Source organism: Sturnus vulgaris, chromosome 31 (genome assembly GCF_052056855.1).
Source record: "Sturnus vulgaris isolate bStuVul1 chromosome 31, bStuVul1.hap1, whole genome shotgun sequence".
Taxonomy (NCBI): Eukaryota; Metazoa; Chordata; class Aves; order Passeriformes; family Sturnidae; genus Sturnus; species Sturnus vulgaris.
In genome coordinates, this window is record NC_142273.1 from 4,375,141 (window position 1) to 4,392,962 (window position 17,822).

At 51.5% G+C, this 17,822-nt stretch overlaps 1 protein-coding gene across 1 annotated transcript; it reads right to left on the bottom strand.

Annotated features, from left to right (window-relative positions):
• Positions 1–1,299: 1,299 nt before the first annotated feature.
• On the bottom strand, positions 1,300–16,912 carry NCSTN (nicastrin). Its single transcript, XM_088181035.1, is given in 18 exon segments — positions 1,300–1,993; positions 3,360–3,572; positions 4,430–4,581; positions 5,430–5,517; positions 6,250–6,345; positions 7,102–7,204; positions 8,636–8,802; positions 9,786–9,863; positions 10,472–10,576; positions 11,189–11,341; positions 12,247–12,356; positions 13,518–13,671; positions 13,875–14,020; positions 14,478–14,596; positions 15,224–15,338; positions 16,247–16,277; positions 16,279–16,352; positions 16,751–16,912. Coding segments are annotated over 18 exon segments (2,148 nt in total). The 5' UTR covers positions 16,872–16,912; the 3' UTR covers positions 1,300–1,870.
• Between the last annotated feature and the right edge of the window lie 910 nt (positions 16,913–17,822).

The window sequence follows — 17,822 nt, forward strand, 5'->3', positions numbered from 1 at the left end:
ATCACTCCCCATCCCCATATCCCAAATCCCCAATCCCCATCCCAAATCCACATCCATCATCCCAAATCCCACATTCCCAGCCCGAGTCCCCCTCCCCGGCGCCCCGAGGGGATTTTTTTGGGATCGTTCCCGGCCCGGTCGCAGCTGAGGCCGCGGTTCCGGGCGCGATTCCAGCCGGGAATGAGCCGGGAACGAGCGGAGCCTCCCCCGCGCTTCCCGCTGGGAATTCCAGGCGCTTTTCCCAGCCCGGATGTTCCTGGAATGGGATTTGGGGGCTCCGGGCTGATCCCAAAACGGGGAGCGGGATCGGGGACGCGGAGCCCGAGCCCAGAGCTGGGATTTCCATTCCCGGGAAATTCCCGGCTCAGCTTTTCCCCTGTCGGGATTCCCACCTGGAATTGTTGGGAATGGGGGATTTCATGCAGGGATGTCCCCAGGACCCCAAAGATCCCAAAGATCCCAAAGATCCCAAAGACTCGGGAAGTTTCTGCCCAGTCCCGGCAATTCCCAAGATTTCTTTCACTCCCAATCCCAGAAATTCCCGGGATTTCTTTCACTCCCAATCCCAGAAATTCCCAAAATTTCTTTCATTCCCGGGAATTCCCAGGATTTCTCCCCAGGTGATCCCGGGGCCTCATTCCCGGTGCTCATCCCATGGTTTTTTTTCCACGGATTTGTTCCCTTTTCCCAAAAAAAACAAAAAAGCGCGGGAAGCTCTCGGAGCCCGCGGTTCCTTATCCCGAATTCCCGGTCCCTTATCCCGAATTTCCAGCCCCTATTCCCGAATTTCCAGCCCTTATTCCCGAATTCCCGCTCCCCTCTCGCCCATCTGGCCCCGGCCCTTCCCGGCTTTTGTCGCTCCCATCTGTTATCCCAAAGCTTTTCCCGATCCCTCATCAATCCCGGCAAAAGCGGCTCCTCCTCCTCCTGCCCATCTGCTTCCCGTTTTTTTCCTGGCTTTTCCCACTTTTTCCTGGCTTTTCCCATTTTTTCCTGACTCTTTCTTCTCATTTTCCCTCGGTTTTTCCCGTTTTTTCCCGGTTTTCCCCTTTTTTTTCCCGGCTCTTCCCCCGTTTTTTTTTTCCTGACTCTTCCTTCCCATTTTTTCCTGGTTTCCCCCATTTTTTTCCTGATTTTCCCTTTCTTTTCCTACCTCTTCCCATTTTTTTTCCCCCCCAAATCCCGACTTTTCCCAAATCCCAAACTCCCCGAGTTTTTCCCTTTTTTTTTTTTTTTTTTCTCCTTTGGGGCTCCAAAGAGGAAAAAAAACTGGAAATTAAAAAAAAAAAAAAAAGCTCCTTGGGAATTCCATGAATTTATTTATAATATTTACAAATCTAGGGAAAAAAAGAGATTTTTTTTTCCATTGGGACATTCCCAGATTCCCTGGAATTCCTCACAATTTCCAAAAAATCCTTTCCCCCACCTTTATCCTTCCTTCATCCAGATTTTGGGAAAAGATCCATCCTGGATGGATCCAACTGGGAATTTGGGAAAATTTTGGGAATTTGCCACTCAGTGCATCGGATCTCTGCAGAAATTCTGGGAATTTGCCACTCAGGGAACCAGGAATTCCAGGAATTTTTCACTCAGGGCATCGAATCCAACCCAAACTTCTGGAAATTTCCCACCCAGGGAATTGAATCCAACCCAGAATTCCAGGAATTTCTCCCCCCCCCCTCCAGTTCCCATTTCCCAGGATCACCTCTGGCACTTCCAGCACCTGGAGCTTTCCCAGGCCCATTCCATGAAATTTTTCCCAGATTTTCAGTACCCAGGGAAGGGTTCACAGATTTCCCAGAGTTTTTCCCGGGTTTTTTCAGTACCCAGGGGATGATCCCAGATTTCCCAGAGTTTTTCCCGGGTTTTTTCAGTATCCAGAGGGGCCGGGGGGGGCCGGGATCCCGAAGAGCAGCGAGGCCTTGGCGTTGATGAGGAAAGTGCAGAGCAGGGACAGGAGCAGCACCAGGACACCCAGGGACAGGGTCAGCAGCTGGAATTGGGAATTTGGGGGATTTGGGATGTGGATTTAAGGATTTGGGATCCCTAGGATGGGGATTTAGGGATTTGGGGTCCCTGGGATGAAGGGGCAGAGCAGGGACAGGAGCAGCACCAGGACACCCAGGGACAGGGTCAGCAGCTGGAATTGGGAATTTGGGGAATTGGGAATTTGGGGATTTGGGGATTTGGGATTGCCCCAGGGTCCCTCCCTGGGCCATCCCCGGGGTCCCCATCCTGTGTCATTTCCCGTGTCCCCTCTGTGTCCATCCGTGTCCCCATCCCTGTCCCAGTGTCCCCTCTGCTCTGTCCCTGTGTCCCATCCCTGTGTCCATCCCTGTCCCCATTCCTGTGTCCCTGTGTCCCATCCCTGTGTCCCACCCCTGTGTCCCCTCCCTGTCCCCGTGTCCATCCCAGTGTCCCTGTGTCCATCCCCGTGTCCCCATCCCCGTGTCCCCGTGTCCCCGTGTCCATCCCCGTGTCCCCATCCCCGTGTCCATCCCCGTGTCCCCATCCCCGTGTCCCCGTGTCCCCGTGTCCCATCCCCGTGTCCCCATCCCCGTGTCCCATCCCCGTGTCCATCCCGGTGTCCCATCCCCGTGTCCCATCCCCGTGTCCCCATCCCCGTGTCCCCATCCCTGTCCCCATCCCCATCCCCGTGTCCCCATCCCCGTGTCCCATCCCCGTGTCCCCATCCCCATCCCCGTGTCCATCCCCGTGTCCCCATCCCCGTGTCCCCATCCCCGTGTCCCATCCCCGTGTCCATCCCCGTGTCCCATCCCCGTGTCCCATCCCCGTGTCCCCATCCCCGTGTCCCCATCCCTGTCCCCATCCCCATCCCCGTGTCCCCATCCCCGTGTCCCATCCCCATCCCCGTGTCCCATCCCCGTGTCCCCATCCCCATCCCCGTCCCCATCCCCGTGTCCCATCCCCGTGTCCCCATCCCGGTGTCCCATCCCCGTGTCCCATCCCCGTGTCCCCATCCCCGTGTCCCCATCCCCGTGTCCCATCCCCGTGTCCCCATCCCCATGTCCCATCCCCGTGTCCATCCCCGTGTCCCATCCCTGTCCCCGTGTCCCCATCCCCGTGTCCATCCCCGTGTCCCATCCCCGTGTCCCCATCCCCGTGTCCCCATCCCCGTGTCCCCATCCCCGTGTCCATCCCCGTGTCCCATCCCTGTCCCCGTGTCCCCATCCCCGTGTCCATCCCCGTGTCCCATCCCCGTGTCCCCATCCCCATCCCCGTGTCCCCATCCCTGTCCCCATCCCCGTGTCCCCATCCCCGTGTCCATCCCCGTGTCCCATCCCCGTGTCCCATCCCGGTGTCCCATCCCCGTGTCCCCTCCGTGTCCCCGCTGTCACCTCCAGCTCCCTGCTGGCCACCAGGAAGATCCGTGCCCTGATGTCCTTCCAGCGGCTCTCGGTCCAGGTGGAGAATTCCCGGGAATCCCAGCGGCGCAGCTCGAAGGCCGGGGACAGGGCGGGGCTCAGGCGGGCCCCGGAGCGGACACAGCCCGGGAGCCGCGACGACGAATTCCCGGCCCGGGGACCCTGCACCCACCAGTACTCGAACAGCTGCGGGAGGGGCCCGAGAAACGGGAATTAGGGCGGGGAAAACGGGAATTACACATGGAAAAACGGGAATTACACACAGAGAAACGGGGATTGTACACGGGGAAACGGGAATTACACACGGAGAAACGGGAATTACACACGGAAAAACGGGGATTGTACACGGAGAAATGGGGATTGTACACGGAGAAACGGGGATTGTACATGGAGAAACGGGAATTGTACACGGAGAAACGGGAATTACACACGGAGAAACGGGAATTACACACGGAGAAACGGGGATTGTACACGGAGAAACGGGAATTACACACGGAGAAATGGGAATTAGGGCTGGGAAAGGGGAATTACAGCTGGGGAATGGGAATGAGAGCTGGGGAAATGTTTTTTCTCCCAGAATCCTGGCCCCAAACCCCAATCCCAACCCCAGGATCACCTCTGGCTGCATTCCCGGGGTTTTCCCGGGATCTCAAACCCCAATGCCATGATCCCAAACCCCAATCCCAGGATCCCAGGATCACCTCGGGCTGCATTCCCGGGGTTTTCCCGGGATCCTGGCCCCAATCCCGTTATCCCAAACCCCAATCCCGTTATCCCAAACCCCAATCCCGTTATCCCAAACCCCAATCCCATGATCCCAGGATCACCTCTGGCTGCATTCCCGGGGTTTTCCCGGGATCCTGGCCCCAATCCCGTTATCCCAAACCCCAATCCCGTTATCCCAAACCCCAATCCCATGATCCCAAACCCCAATCCCATGATCCCAGGATCCCAGGATCACCTCTGGCTGCATTCCCGGGGTTTTCCCGGGATCCTGGCCCCAATCCCATGATCCCAAACCCCAATCCCAATCCCAGGATCACCTCGGGCTGCATTCCCGGGGTTTTCCCGGGATCCTGGCACTGCTCCCGGCTCAGGTTCAGCCGGCTCCCGGTCAGGTTGGCCAGCACTGCCTGCAGCAGCTGCGTGGTGTTGGTGGGGCTGGACACGGCCACGTAGTGCTGGGGAAACGGGCCTGGAACACAGGGAAAAACGTGGGAAAACGATGGGAAAAACAGGGGAAAACAACGGGGAAAACAGGGGAAAAACGTGGGAAAACGATGGGAAAAACGTGGGAAAACAACGGGGAAAACAGGGGAAAAACGTGGGAAAACGATGGGAAAAACGTGGGAAAATGATGGGAAAAACATGGGAAAAACGTGGGAAAAACAATGGGAAAAACAATGGGAAAACGTGGGAAAAACAGGGGAAAACAATGGGAAAAACGTGGGAAAAACAGCAGGAAAAACAACACGAAAAACGTGGAAAAACAATGGGAAAAACATGGGAAAAATATGGGAAAACATGAATGGGAACATGCCCACATAGTGCTGGGGAAATGGGCCTGGATAACAGGGAAAAATGTGGAAAAATAATGGGAAAACAACGGGAAAAACAGGGGAAAACAACAGGAAAAACACCAGGAAAAATATGGGAAAACATGGAAAAATAATAGGAAAAGCATGGAAAAATAATTGGAAAATGGGAATGGGGACATGGCCACGTAGTGCTGGGGAAACAGGCCTGGAAAAACAGGGAAAAACAGGGAAAAACAATGGGAAAAACAATAGGAAAAATGGGATTGGGAATTGTGGCTCAGGGAAATCCCAGCCAGGAAAAATGGGAATTAGAATAGGGAAATGGGGGTTGGAGATGGGAAAAAAATGGGAATGACAGTCAGGAAAAAAATGGGAATTAGAGCCAGGAAAGTGGGAATTCCAGGAGGAAAATCAGGAATTAGAGCCAGGAAAGTGGGAATTCCAGCAGGAAAAGTGGGAATTATGGACAGAAAATTGGGAATGTTGGATTCTGGCACTGCCTCACCCAGGATTCCGTTCTGGTCAGGTTTGATCACGGACTGGAACCAGGAATTGTTGGAGTTGAGCAGGAATCCATAGAGCAGCCGGGTGACCTGGGAAAAATCCCAGAATTCCTCAGGGAAAAAGGGGGAAAAGGGATCCCAGGGGAAAGGGGAGGGGGGATCCCAGTTCCAGGGATTCCAGGAAAATCTGGAATTTTGATTACAAGAATTTCAGGGAAATTGGGAATTCTAATTCCAGGAAAATTGAGGATTCTGATTTCAGGGATTGCAGGGAAATTGGGGAATTCTAATTCCAAGGATTCCAGGGAAATTGGGGATTCCAATACCAGGGATTTCAGGTAAATGGGGGACTCTTAATTCCAGGGAATTCAGGGAAATTTGGGATTCTAATTCCAGGGACTCCAGGAAAATTGAGGATTCTAATTCCATGGATTTCAGGGACATTGGGGATTCCAATTCCAGGGATTTTGGGTAAATGGAAGATTCTAATTCCAGGAAAATTAGGGATTCTAATTTGGGGGGATTTCAGGAAAATTGAGAATTCCAATCCCAGCAATTCCAACCCTGGAGATTCCAGGGAAATTGGGGATTCCAATTCCAGGGATTTGGGGGTAAATGGGGGAATTCTAACTCGGGGGAAATGGGGGATTTTAATTCCAGGAACTCCAGGAAAATCGGGCATGCCAAGAAAACCAGAGATCCCAGGGAGATCCCCAGGAAAACGGTGGATCCCCACCCCGGAATTCCTACAATTCCCACAATTCCCGGAATTCCCGGAATTCCTACAACTCCCAGAATTCCCGGAATTCCCACAATTCCCACCGTTTTGCTGTCTGCCTGGATGCTCTCGGTGCTGCCGTTTCCCCCGGCCAGTGAGAACAGAGCCCGGGCCAGCAGCGTCCCCACCTCGGTCAGCGCCTGGAAAAAGGGAAATTCGGGAATTCTGGGAATTCTGGGAATTCCCGGGATCAGCGGCCGGCCCCAAGCTCTGCCCATCCCAACGCTCCCAGATCCTTCCCGGCCTCATTCCCGGGTTTTCCCCCTTTTCCCACGTTCCCAAATCCCTCGGGATTTATTCCTGCCCTGTTCCCAAGCTTTTCCCTCCCTCTCCCAATCCCAAATCCCTCCCAGCTCCTTCCCACTTTTCCCCCTTCTCCCTCCCCTCCAATTCCCATTCCCGCCTGGATCCTGAATCCCAGGAATCTCTGGATCCCAAATTCCAGATCCTGAATCCCAAATCCCAACTCTCAAAACCCAGGAATTCCCACATCCCGAATCCCAGTAATCCCCTGGATCCCAAATCCCCAATCCTGAATCCCAGGAATTCCCAGATCTCAAATCCCTGGATCCCAAATCCCAGCTCCCGAATCCGGGAATTTCCTGGAATTCTGACTCCCAGGAATCCCCTGCATCCTCAATCTCAGGAATTCTCAAAGGATCCCAAACCTCAGATCCTGGATCCCAAATCCCAGGAATCCTCAGATCCCAAACTGCAGGAATCCTCAGATCCCAAATCCCTGGATCCCAAACCCCAGGAATTCCCCTGGATCCCCACTCCCAGGAATTCCCAGATCCCAAATCCCAGCTTCAGAATCTCAGGAATTTCCGGGAATTTCGACTCCCAGGAACTCCCCAGGATCCCAAATCCCAGGAATCCCGGGAATTCCGAGGGACCTTGGCAGTGTCAGTGACGAATTCCAGCCTCTCCTCGGGGCTCAGTCCCTCGGGATAACTCATCCCGATGTTCTCGGCCGTGTCGTAGATGCTCTGGTAATACCTGGGAATAAAATCCGGGAAAAATCCGGGATCAGGCTGGGAATTCCCATCCCGGAGGGAAAAACCCCGTGGGAAAGGGATGGGGGAATTCCAAAGTTTTTCCTGAGGGGTTTCCCGGGATTAACCAGGAGGGTTTGGGATTTGGAATTCCAAAGCTTTTCCAGTTGGAATTCCAGGATTTATCCAGGCTGGAATTTCGGAGCCCATTCCATGAGCTGGGAGGTGAAAATTCCCCGACAGATCCAAGGAAAAGCTTGGAATTCCAATGATTTCGTCAATTAACAATTATTCATTAATGGAATTCCAAGAGAACCTCGAATTCCCACATCCCTGGGAAATCCAGAATCCCAGAGCTGGGATTTGGCGTTTTCAGGATTCCCAAATTCCTCTGGAAAAGCCAGATCGGGGTCGGGGGGGTGATCCAAAAAAAAAAAAAAAAAAATTAAAAAAAATCAAACTGCAACAAAAAACCCCCCGGAATTGTGGAAACATCCCAAAAATAATCCCAGGAAAAATTCCGGGAGCAGCCTCTGGAAGCGCAGCTGCGGCTCCAGGGCTCGGGGCCAGGAATTTTATCCTAAAAAAAACCAAAAAAACAAAAAAAAAAACCCAAAAACTCCGGAATTTTCCTCTCGCCTGTCCGAGCAATTCCCTCGCGCTCGTCCGAGCATTCCCAGAATTCCCTCGGGCTCGGGATTCCCACGGGAACGGAGGAATCACAAAAAAAAAAAAAAAAAAAATCCCGGATTTTCGGTTGGAAAAGGGAACCCGGCCCCGGGTTTTTTTTGGGATGGGATTCCCATGGGAAGAGTGAAATCCTGGAATTCCCAGATTTTCGGGATGGGATTCCCACCGGAAGCTGAAATTTTGCTGGAAATGCTGGAATTCCTGGATTTGTTGCTGTTGTGGAATTTCTAGAATTAACAGATTTTACCTGTTCTGAAATTCCCAATCTTTTTACCTGTTCTGAAATTCCCAGAATTCCTGGAATTCCCATTTTTTACCTGTTCCAGAATTCCTGGATTTTTTTACCTGTTCCGGAATTCCCAGAATTCCTGGATTTTTTACCCATTCCAGATTCTCCAGAATTCCCATTTTTTTAACCTGTTGTGGAATCCCCAGAATTCCCAGAATCCTCACAATTCTCAGTTTGTTTTTTTTTTACCTGTTGTGAAATCCCCAGAATTCCCAGGTTTTTCACCTATCCTGGAATCCCCAGAATCCCTGGAATTCCCATTTTTCCTTCACCTATTCTGGAATTCCCAGGAGTTTTTTTTTACCTATTCTGGAATCCCCAGAATCCCCGGAATTCTCGGAATTCCCATTTTTCCTTCACCTGTTCTGGAATTCCTGGAATTCCCAGGGGGGTTTTTACCTATTCTGGAATCCCCAGAATCCCTGGAATCCCCAGAATTCCCATTTTTCCCTTCACCTGTTCTGGAATTCCACCTGGTGGTCGCTCAGCACCACCCCGGGGATGTCCCGGGATCTCAGGAACCTCTGGAATGACGAGGGGGGGAGGGGCTGGGAATGCTCCGGCTCCTGCAGGGAAATCCCGGAGCTGGAACTGGCCCGGAGCACGGCCAGGAGATCCTGCACCTGCAAAAGGACAGGGAAATCCGGGAATTCCGGGAATTCCGGGAATTCTGGGGAATCCCAGGGGGCTCCGGGATGGGATTCCCACGGGGAAATCCAGGATTTGTGCTGGGAATACCCAGGGGGAAAGGGAAAATTTGGGATCAGCCCCGGGGAGGGGTTTGGGGTGGAATCCCCAGTGGGAATTTTAAAGGAATTCCCATTGGGAATGTGAAACATTTGGAATTCCAACTGGGAATTTGAGATGGAATTCCCAGTGGGAATTTGGAAATTATGGAATTCCCACTGGTAATTTGCTTGGAATTCCCATTGGGAATTTGGAAATGATGGAATTGCCACTGGGAATTTGGGATGGAATTCCCATCAGGAATTTCAGATGGAATTGTCACTGGGAATTTAGAAAGGCTGGAATTCCCATTGGGAATTTGGAAGGGATGGAATCCCCAGTGGGAATTTTAAAGGAATTCCCATTGGGAATGTGAAACACTTGGAATTCCAACTGGGAATTTGAGATGGAATTTCCATTGGGAATTTCAGATGGAATTCTCACTGGGTATTTTGAAAAGCTAGAATTCCCACTAGGAATTTTAAAGGAATTCCCACTGGGAATTTGGAAGGGATGGAATTCCCAGTGAGAATTTTAAAGGAATTCCCATTAGGAATTTTAAAGGGATGAAATTACTATTGGGAATTTGAAAGGGAAGGAATTCCCATTAGGAATTTGAAAATTATGAAACTGTCATGGGAATTTGGGATGGAATTCCCATTGGGAATTTCAGATGGAATTCTCACTGGGAGTTCAGAAGGATTGGCAATTCCCATTGGGAATTTGGAAAAAGTTGGAATTCCCAGTGGGAAGCTGAAATCCTCTCCAGGATCCTGGATTTTGTTGGGAATACCCAGGAATTGTGTCAGGGCCTGGATTTTTGTGGGGAGGCTCGTGGGGATTTTTTGGGATGGGAACATTCCCAGGATTCCAGGCTCACCTGGGAATCCACGGATTCGTTCCGGCGGGAAATGGGATCCGTGTGCATCCAGAGCACGGAATTGTTCCTGAGAGAAACCTGGAAAACAGGCAGGGAAAAAATCCCAGCTGGGATGGGAATTCCTGGGAAAAAAATCCCAGCTGGAATGGGAATTCCTGGGAAAAAAATCCCAGCTGGGATGGGAATTCCTGGGAAACTCAGGGAATTCTGAGAGGAAACTCAAGAGAATGATGGGGAAAATTCAGGGAATTCCAGGGAAAATTCAGGGAATTCTGGGGGAAAACTCAGGGAATTCCAGGGGAATTCTGGGGGGAACTCTGGGGGGAACTCTGGGGGGAACTCTGGGGGGAACTCTGGGGAAATATCAGGGCTGGAATGGGAATTCCAGGGGAAACTCAGGGAATTCTGGGGGAAAAAAATCACAGCTAGGATGGGAAATTCAGGGAAAAATTGGGGAATTCTGGGGAAAAATCAAGGAATTCTGGGGTAAACTCAGGGAATTCCATGGGAAACTCAGGGAATTCTGGGGAAAATTCAGGGAATTCCGGGGGAAACTCAGGGAATTCTGGGGAAAATTCAGGGAATTCCATGGGAAACTCAGGGAATTCCGGGGGGAATGCAGCCCCTGGGAGGGAATGGCAGCTCTGGGGTTCCTGGGAATGTTTCCCTGTGGAATGGGGGCAGACCTGGCCCAGCTCCAGGAAGGCCCCGATGTTCTCCAGGCGCAGAGGGAATTTCTCCTGCTCCATGTCAAAAACCAGCCGGGAGCTGCCGATGTAATCAAAGGTCTCCTGGAAAAGGGGGAAAATCCCTGGAATTCTGGGGCAGGGCAGGGGGAAGGGGAAAAGGGAAGATGGGAAAAGGGAAAGGAAAAAGGGAAAAAGGAAAGGGAAACGAAAAAAGGAAAAGCAGAAAAGGGAAAAGGGAAATGGGAAAAGGGAAAGGGAAAAGGGAAAAAGAGAAAAAGGAAAGGAAAGGAAAAGGGAAAAAGAGAAAAGGAAAAAGGGAAAGGATAAATGTAAAAGGGAAAGAGAAAAAGAGAAAAGGGAAAAGAAAAGGAAGAAGGAAAAGGGAAAATGGAAAAGGGAAATGGGAAAGCTCCTTCCCGAGGACCAGTCTGGGATCTGGGATTGATCCCAGGATTTGGGGCTGGGATTGATCCCAGGATTTGGGGCTGGGATTGATCCCAGGATTTGGGGCTGGGACTGATCCCAGGATTTGGGGCTGGGGTGGATCTCAGGATCTGGGGCTGGGATTGATCCCAGGATTTGGGGCTGGGACTGATCCCAGGATCTGGGGCTGGGACTGATCCCAGGATTTGGGGCTGGGGCTGATCCCAGGATCTGGGGCTGGGATCCCAGGGATGTAGGACAGATGCCAAGGGAATTCCAGGGAATTCTCACCCCCTGGAAGAAGATGAACAGGACGTTTTTTGGGAGTCCCTGGGCCCCCGGCGCCGCCTGCAGGGCCTGGGCGGCCGCGAGCAGAGAAACGAAGGAACCGACGGCGGCCTCGGCCCCGGGGGCAACGTTCCAGAAAAACGAGTGGCTGTCCACCTGGAAAAACGGGAAAAACACTGGGAATGAGAGGGAAAAACACTGGGAATGAGACAGGAAAACGAGTGGCTGTCCACCTGGAAAAATGGGGAAAACACAGGGAAAAATACTGGGAATATTCCAGAAAAAGCAGTGGCTCTCCACCTGGAAAAACGGGAAAAACACTGGGAATGAGAGGGAAAAAACATTGGGAATGTCCCAGAAAAACGAGTGGCTGTCCACCTGGAAAAACGGGAAAAACACTGGGAATGAGAGGGAAAAACACTGGGAATGTTCCAGAAAAACGAGTGGCTGTCCACCTGGAAAAACGGGGAAAACACAGGGAAAAATACTGGGAATATTCCAGAAAAAGCAGTGGCTGTCCACCGGGAAAAAACAGGAAAAATACAAGGGAAAAATACTGAGACTATTCCAGAAAAATGAGTGGCTGTCCACCTGGAAAAATGGGGAAAATACTGGGAATGTTCCAGAAAAATACAGGGAACATTCCAAAAAAAGGAATGATTGTCCACCTGGAAAAATGGGAATGGGAGTTTTTTCCAGAGATTTTCTAGGATTTCCCCAGGATTTTCCCAGGATTTTCCCCTTTATTTTCCTGGGATTTTTCTATGATTTTTCCAGGGATTTTTCCATTATTTTTCCAGGCATTTTCCTGAGATTTTCCTAGGATTTTCCCAGAGACTTTCCCAGGATTCTTTTAGGATTTTCCCAGTACTTTTCCCTGATATTTTTCCAATAATTTTTCTTGGGGTTTCCTCAGAGATTTCCCCATGATTTTCCTGGGGGTTCTTCTATCGTTTTTCCAGGAATTTTCTGGGATTTTTCCATGATTATCCCCCGGGATTTTCCCCATGATTTTCCCATGATTTTTCCATGATTTTCCCAGGATTTCTGAGGGATCTCACCCGTGTCACTGCCAGGATCAGCCTCTGCTCAGGATCCACCTTCCCCGAGGCATTGATGGGCTGCAGGGAGCTCCAGATGTTGTAATCCCGCAGGGGGTCACACTCAATCTCTGGAAAAAGGAAAAAAAAAAAAAAATTCCAGGGGTTGGGATTAATCCAGGAAAAAAAATGGGAAATTGTGCTGAAAAATGCGAAAAAAAATTGGAATTTCTGTGGGAATTTTGGCTTGAAATCTGTGGGAAAGAGGGAAGAGTTGCAAGAAATTAGGGAGGAATCCAGGAATGGATCCCAAAAAATGCCTGGGAAGAGAGAAAAACATTCCAGGAGTTGGGATAACCCCAGGAACACTGAGAGGCACAGCTCAGCCAAACTCCCACAAATCCCTCAGGATCCGGGTGGCAATGTTCCCTGGAATTCCCAGAAAAAGCAGCAATGCTGACCTGGGCTGATGCAATAAAAGCTGCAATAAAAGCTGCAATAAAAGCTGCAATGCTGACCTGGGCTGATGCAATAAAAGCTGCAATAAAAGCTGCAATAAAAGCTGCAATCCTGAGTCACTTGAGCTGATGCTGAAGGTGCAGTAAAACCTGCAGTAAGAGCTGCAATGCTGACTCACCCGGGTTGATGCTGCAGCTGCTCTGCAAGAGCTGCAGGGGCAGATCTGGGTGGGAATTATCCCGGAATTCCCGGGAAAAGCAGGAATGCTGACCTGGGCTGATGCAATGAAAGCTGCAGTAAAATCTGCACTAAAAGCTGCAGTAAAAGCAGGAACACTGACCTGGGTTGATGCTGAAGGTGCTCTGCAGGAGCTGCAGGGGCAGCAATGCTGACTGGGCTGATGCAGTAAAATCTGCAATAAAAGCTGCAGTAAAAGCTGCAATACTGACCTGGGTTGATGCTGAAGGTGCTCTGCAGCGAGCTGCAGGGGCAGCAATGCTGACTGGGCTGATGCACTAAAAGTTGCAGTAAAAGCTGCAATAAGAGCTGCACTAAAAGCTGCAATAAGAGCTGCAGTAAGAGCAGGAATACTGACCTGGGTTGATGCTGAAGGTGCTCTGCAGCGAGCTGCAGGGGCAGCAATGCTGACTGGGCTGATGCTGCATTAAAAGCTGCAGTGAAAGCTGCAGTGAAAGCTGCAGTGAAAGCTGCAGTAAAAGCTGCAGTACTCACCCGGGTTGATGCTGAAGGTGCTCTGCAGCGAGCTGCAGGGGCAGCAATGCTGACTGGGCTGATGCTGCAGTGAAAGCTGCAGTGAAAGCTGCAGTACTCACCCGGGTTGATGCTGAAGGTGCTCTGCAGCGAGCTGCGCCGCATGCAGGTGACGGTGCTGGTGGCCGCGTGCATGCGCGCCTGCAGCTGCATGGCGCAGAGCGGGAACTGCGGCGCCCCCCCCGGCCGCGCTGCAACGTTGTGGGCACGGAAACACTGCAGGGAAAACGGGAATGTCAGCCCGGGAATCTGCAGGGGGATCCTACCGGGGTTTTAATGGGTTTTTAATCGGGTTTTTATGGGTTTTTGGGACGGAGTTTAATGGGTTTGGAATGGATTTTTATGGATTTTTCGTGGGTTCTTAATGGATTTTTTCCCCAAATTTCCACAGAAACCACCCCAATCTCCCTCCCCAGCACCTCTTTGATGACTTCAGTCTCGTTGGCATCCTGCAGCAGGAAAATGGGGAAGGGAAAATCCTCGTAGGAAACTCCACTGCCCACGGGGTTCCAGACAGAGCCATTGCAGTGAGCAAACTGTGATCCGTGCTGCTCTGAGTACAGACCTGGGAATGGGGGAAAAACAGGGGAAAATGGGGAAAAACATGGGGAAAAAATGGGGAAAATGTGAGGGGGAAAATGTGTCAGAAATGGAAAAAAAAATGTTGGAAAATGGGTGAAAATCTGAGCCACTGCAGTGAGCAAATTGTGGCCTGTGCTGCTCTGAGTACAGACCTGGGAGTGGGGGAAAAACAGGGGAAAATGGGGAAAATATGAGGGGAAAAAATATGGCGGGGGAAATGGCGGGGAGAAATAGGGGAAAAATGGGGAAAAAATTAGGGGAAAAATGGTGAAAAAATTAGGGGAAAAATGGGGAAAACATGAGGGGGAAACATGAGGGGGAAACATGAGGGGGAAACATGAGGGGGAAACATGAGAGAGAAAACATGAGGGGAAAACATGAAGGGGAAAATGAGAAAAAATGAGGGGGAAAAAAGAGTAAAAGATGAGAATTTTCCTCACCAAATCCATCGTTGGGACACTTCAATCCCGGGGAAAATCCTTGGGAAGGGCGGTGAGAGGCAGCGGCCACGGCCAGGCCGGAGATCCGGGAAGTTCCTTTCAGCTTCATCAAAATGTCCCTGGAAAAGGGGAAAATGGGATTGGAAGGAGGGATTGATCCGTAAAGAATTGAAATCTGGGGAGAAATCCTGGAAATGAAGGAAAAATTCCCGGGTTTTTATGTGGGGAAGGGCCCTAAATGGTGGAAAATCAACAAGGCCGCAAATCCTGGAAGTTCCCCTCAGGTTCAGCAAAATCTCCTTGGAAAAGGGGAAAACGAGGCTGGAATCAGGGACTGATCCATAAAGAACTGAAATCTGGGGATAAATTCAGGAAATGAAGGGAAAATCCCTGGATTTTTATCTTGGGAGGGCTCAAAATGAGAGAAAAAGCAGCAAGGAGAAAATTCCAGCCACGTCTTTCCTGCTTTTCCCAGGGAAAAGGAGCCCCAAATCAATCCCAGGTTTAATCTTTTCTGTTTTCATTAAATCATGGATCAACATGCCATGGATATGAGATCCCAATGCCACAAAAAAAAAGGGAAAATCCAAGTTTAACACGACATAAATCCCCGAAATCCTGATAAAACCACGAACACCCCAAGCCCGGAGCAGGTGGGCGATGCCAGGACATGAAAAACGGGATTTGATCCCGGATTTTGGGGGTTCCAAAAAAAAAAAAAACAAAAAACAAAAACCAAAACCAACCTGGAGAAGAGATTGCCATCCAGCAGGATCATGTAGGGCGGGTGGGGACCTTTGGAAAGGGCCCAGTCCAGGTCCTCCAGCTTTTCCACCACGTGGATCACGCCCGTTGTCCCCGCTCAGCGACGCTGGGACGGAAAATCGGGATCAGCCCCCCGGAATTCCGGGGAATTCCTTCCCAATTCTGTGATTTCCCATGGAAAAAGCAGGGCAGGGGGATGAGGGATTGAGGGGAAGAGCGGTGGGGTGGAAATGTGGGATTTGTCCCCTCAGAATTCCAAGGAATTCCTTCCCAATTCTGTGATTTTCCATGGAAAAAGCAGGGCAGGGGGATGAGGGGTTGAGGGGAAGAGCAGTGGGGTGGAAATGTGGGATTTGTCCCCTCAGAATTCCCAAAATTCCCAGGAAAAGTAGGGCAGGAGAATAAGAAATTTAGGGAAGAGCGGTGGGGTGGAAATGTGGGATTTGTCCCCTCAGAATTCCAAGGAATTCCTTCCCAATTCTGTGGTTTTCCATGGAAAAAGCAGGGGAGAGGTCTGAGGAATTTAGGGAAGATCAGTGGGGTGGAAATGTGGGATTTGTCCCCTCAGAATTCCAGGAAAATTCCTCCAAATTCTGTGTTTTTCCGTGGAAAAAGGAGGGGAAGGGGCTGAGGGATTGAGGGGAAGAGTGGTGGGGTGGAAATGTGGGATTTGTCCCCCCAGAATTCCCAAAATTCCCTGGAAAAGCAGGGCAGGGGTCTGAGGGGCTCTCCCGATGCCAGGATCACCAGGAGAGTCCTTCAGACCCTTCAGAAACCCCCGAGATCTCCAAGAATTCCCAGAATTCCCAAATTCCCGGGATTCCCGTGGTTCTCCCACTGCCACGATCACCGTGAGGCTCCCTCAGACCCTTCAAACCCCCCCAAAATCCCCAAATTTCCGGGATTCCCGTGGCTCTCTCACATCCAGGATCACCGCGAGGCTCCCTCAGCCACCGCCTGGAATTCCCGGAATTCCCAAAATTCCCGAATTCCCAGATTCTCACACTGGCAGCCGATCTGGTGCGTGGCGTTGAGGCAGGCGCACGCAGGGCGCTGTGTGGTTCAGGGGGATGTAAATCTTCCTCTCCACAGAATTCCCCAGGCAAGGCCCTGCCGGGGAAAAAAAAAAAAATTAAAAAAAAAAAAAACGGGAATGGGGCACGGGAAAACAGGGAAAAATCCCTTTTCCTGGTTTTTGTAATCGCAAGAGCTCCATAATGTGGGAATAGCGGGGGGGGGGGGGGGGGGGGGGGGGGGATAAAATTCCTTTTTCTGGTTTTTCGTAATCCCAGGAGTTCCAAAAGTCGGGAATGAGAGGGAGAAGGAAAAGGGAAAGAAATCCTTCCTGATCTTTAACCTCAGGGGGAACCAGAGCTTGGGAATGGAATGGGAAAGGATCCAAAAGGATCAGCCAGGACCCCAAAAGCGTCACAGGGGAACCCCAAAAATGCCAACGGGGACCCCAAAAGAGCCCCCGACCCCTCTCCCCATCCCCGCTCAGGCCTCACCCGCCGCCAGCGCGGCCACGAGCAGCGCTCGGAGCATCCTCAGGGAACCCGGGGCCACTGCCAGGGAACCCGGGGCCACTGCCAGGGAACCCCGGGCCATTGCCAGGGAACCCCGGGCCATTCCCGGGAAATCGGCGCTGCCCGAGGCCGCTCCACTTCCGCAAAGGCAGCGGAAGTGGCGTCACGGGAGCGGTGCCGCTTCCGGGGCGGCCCCGCGGTGCCGACGTGGAGGTTCCGGGTTGAGGCCGGGCCGCCGCGGCGCCATGCTGACCAAATTCGAGACTAAATCTGCGCGGGTGAAAGGTGAAAATGCCGGGAATGAGCGGGAAAAGCGGGATTTTAGGGAATGGGGGAGCTGGGGGTGAGGTGTGGGAGCGGTTTGGGGAGGGGGAGTTGTGAGGGGAAGGTGGAAATCGGGCATGGAGGGAGAAGGGGATGGAGGATCCTGAGGGGAAATCCAGGGGGAATTTCGGGATCTGCCAGGGGAAATTTGGGATCTGATCCCCGGGAATGAGACAGGACAAGAGGGAACGGCCTCCACCTGGGCCAGGGTGGGAAATCTGGGATGATTTTTCCATGGAAAAAGGGTTGGGAAGCACCAAAAGGGGCTCAGGGAGGGCTGGATCCCCATCCCTGCAGGGAATTCCTGGGATTTGGGCTGGAGTTTGGACTCGGAGTTTTCCCGAAGTTTTTCCTGCCTTTTCCCAGAGTTTTCTCTGCCTTTTCCCAGAGTTTTCTCTGCCTTTTCCCAGAGTTTTTCCTGCCTTTTCCCAGTTTTTTTCCCCGTGTCTTCCTCCTTTTTTCCCTGTCTTTCCCCAGCATTTTCCTCATCTCTTCCCAGGGTTTTCTCTTTGTGTTTTCCTCTTTCCTTTCCCAAGGTTTTCTCTGTCTTTTCCCAGGATTTTCCCCACCTTTTCCCAGCCCTTTTTTTCCAATTTTCCCCGGCATTTCCCCAGAGGTTTTCCCATCCTTTTCCCAAGGCTTTCCCAGCCCCTTTCCCATCCTTTTTCCCAATTCTTTCCCCATCTTTTTCCCATTTTTTCCCCATTTTTCCCCCACTTTTTCCCCATTA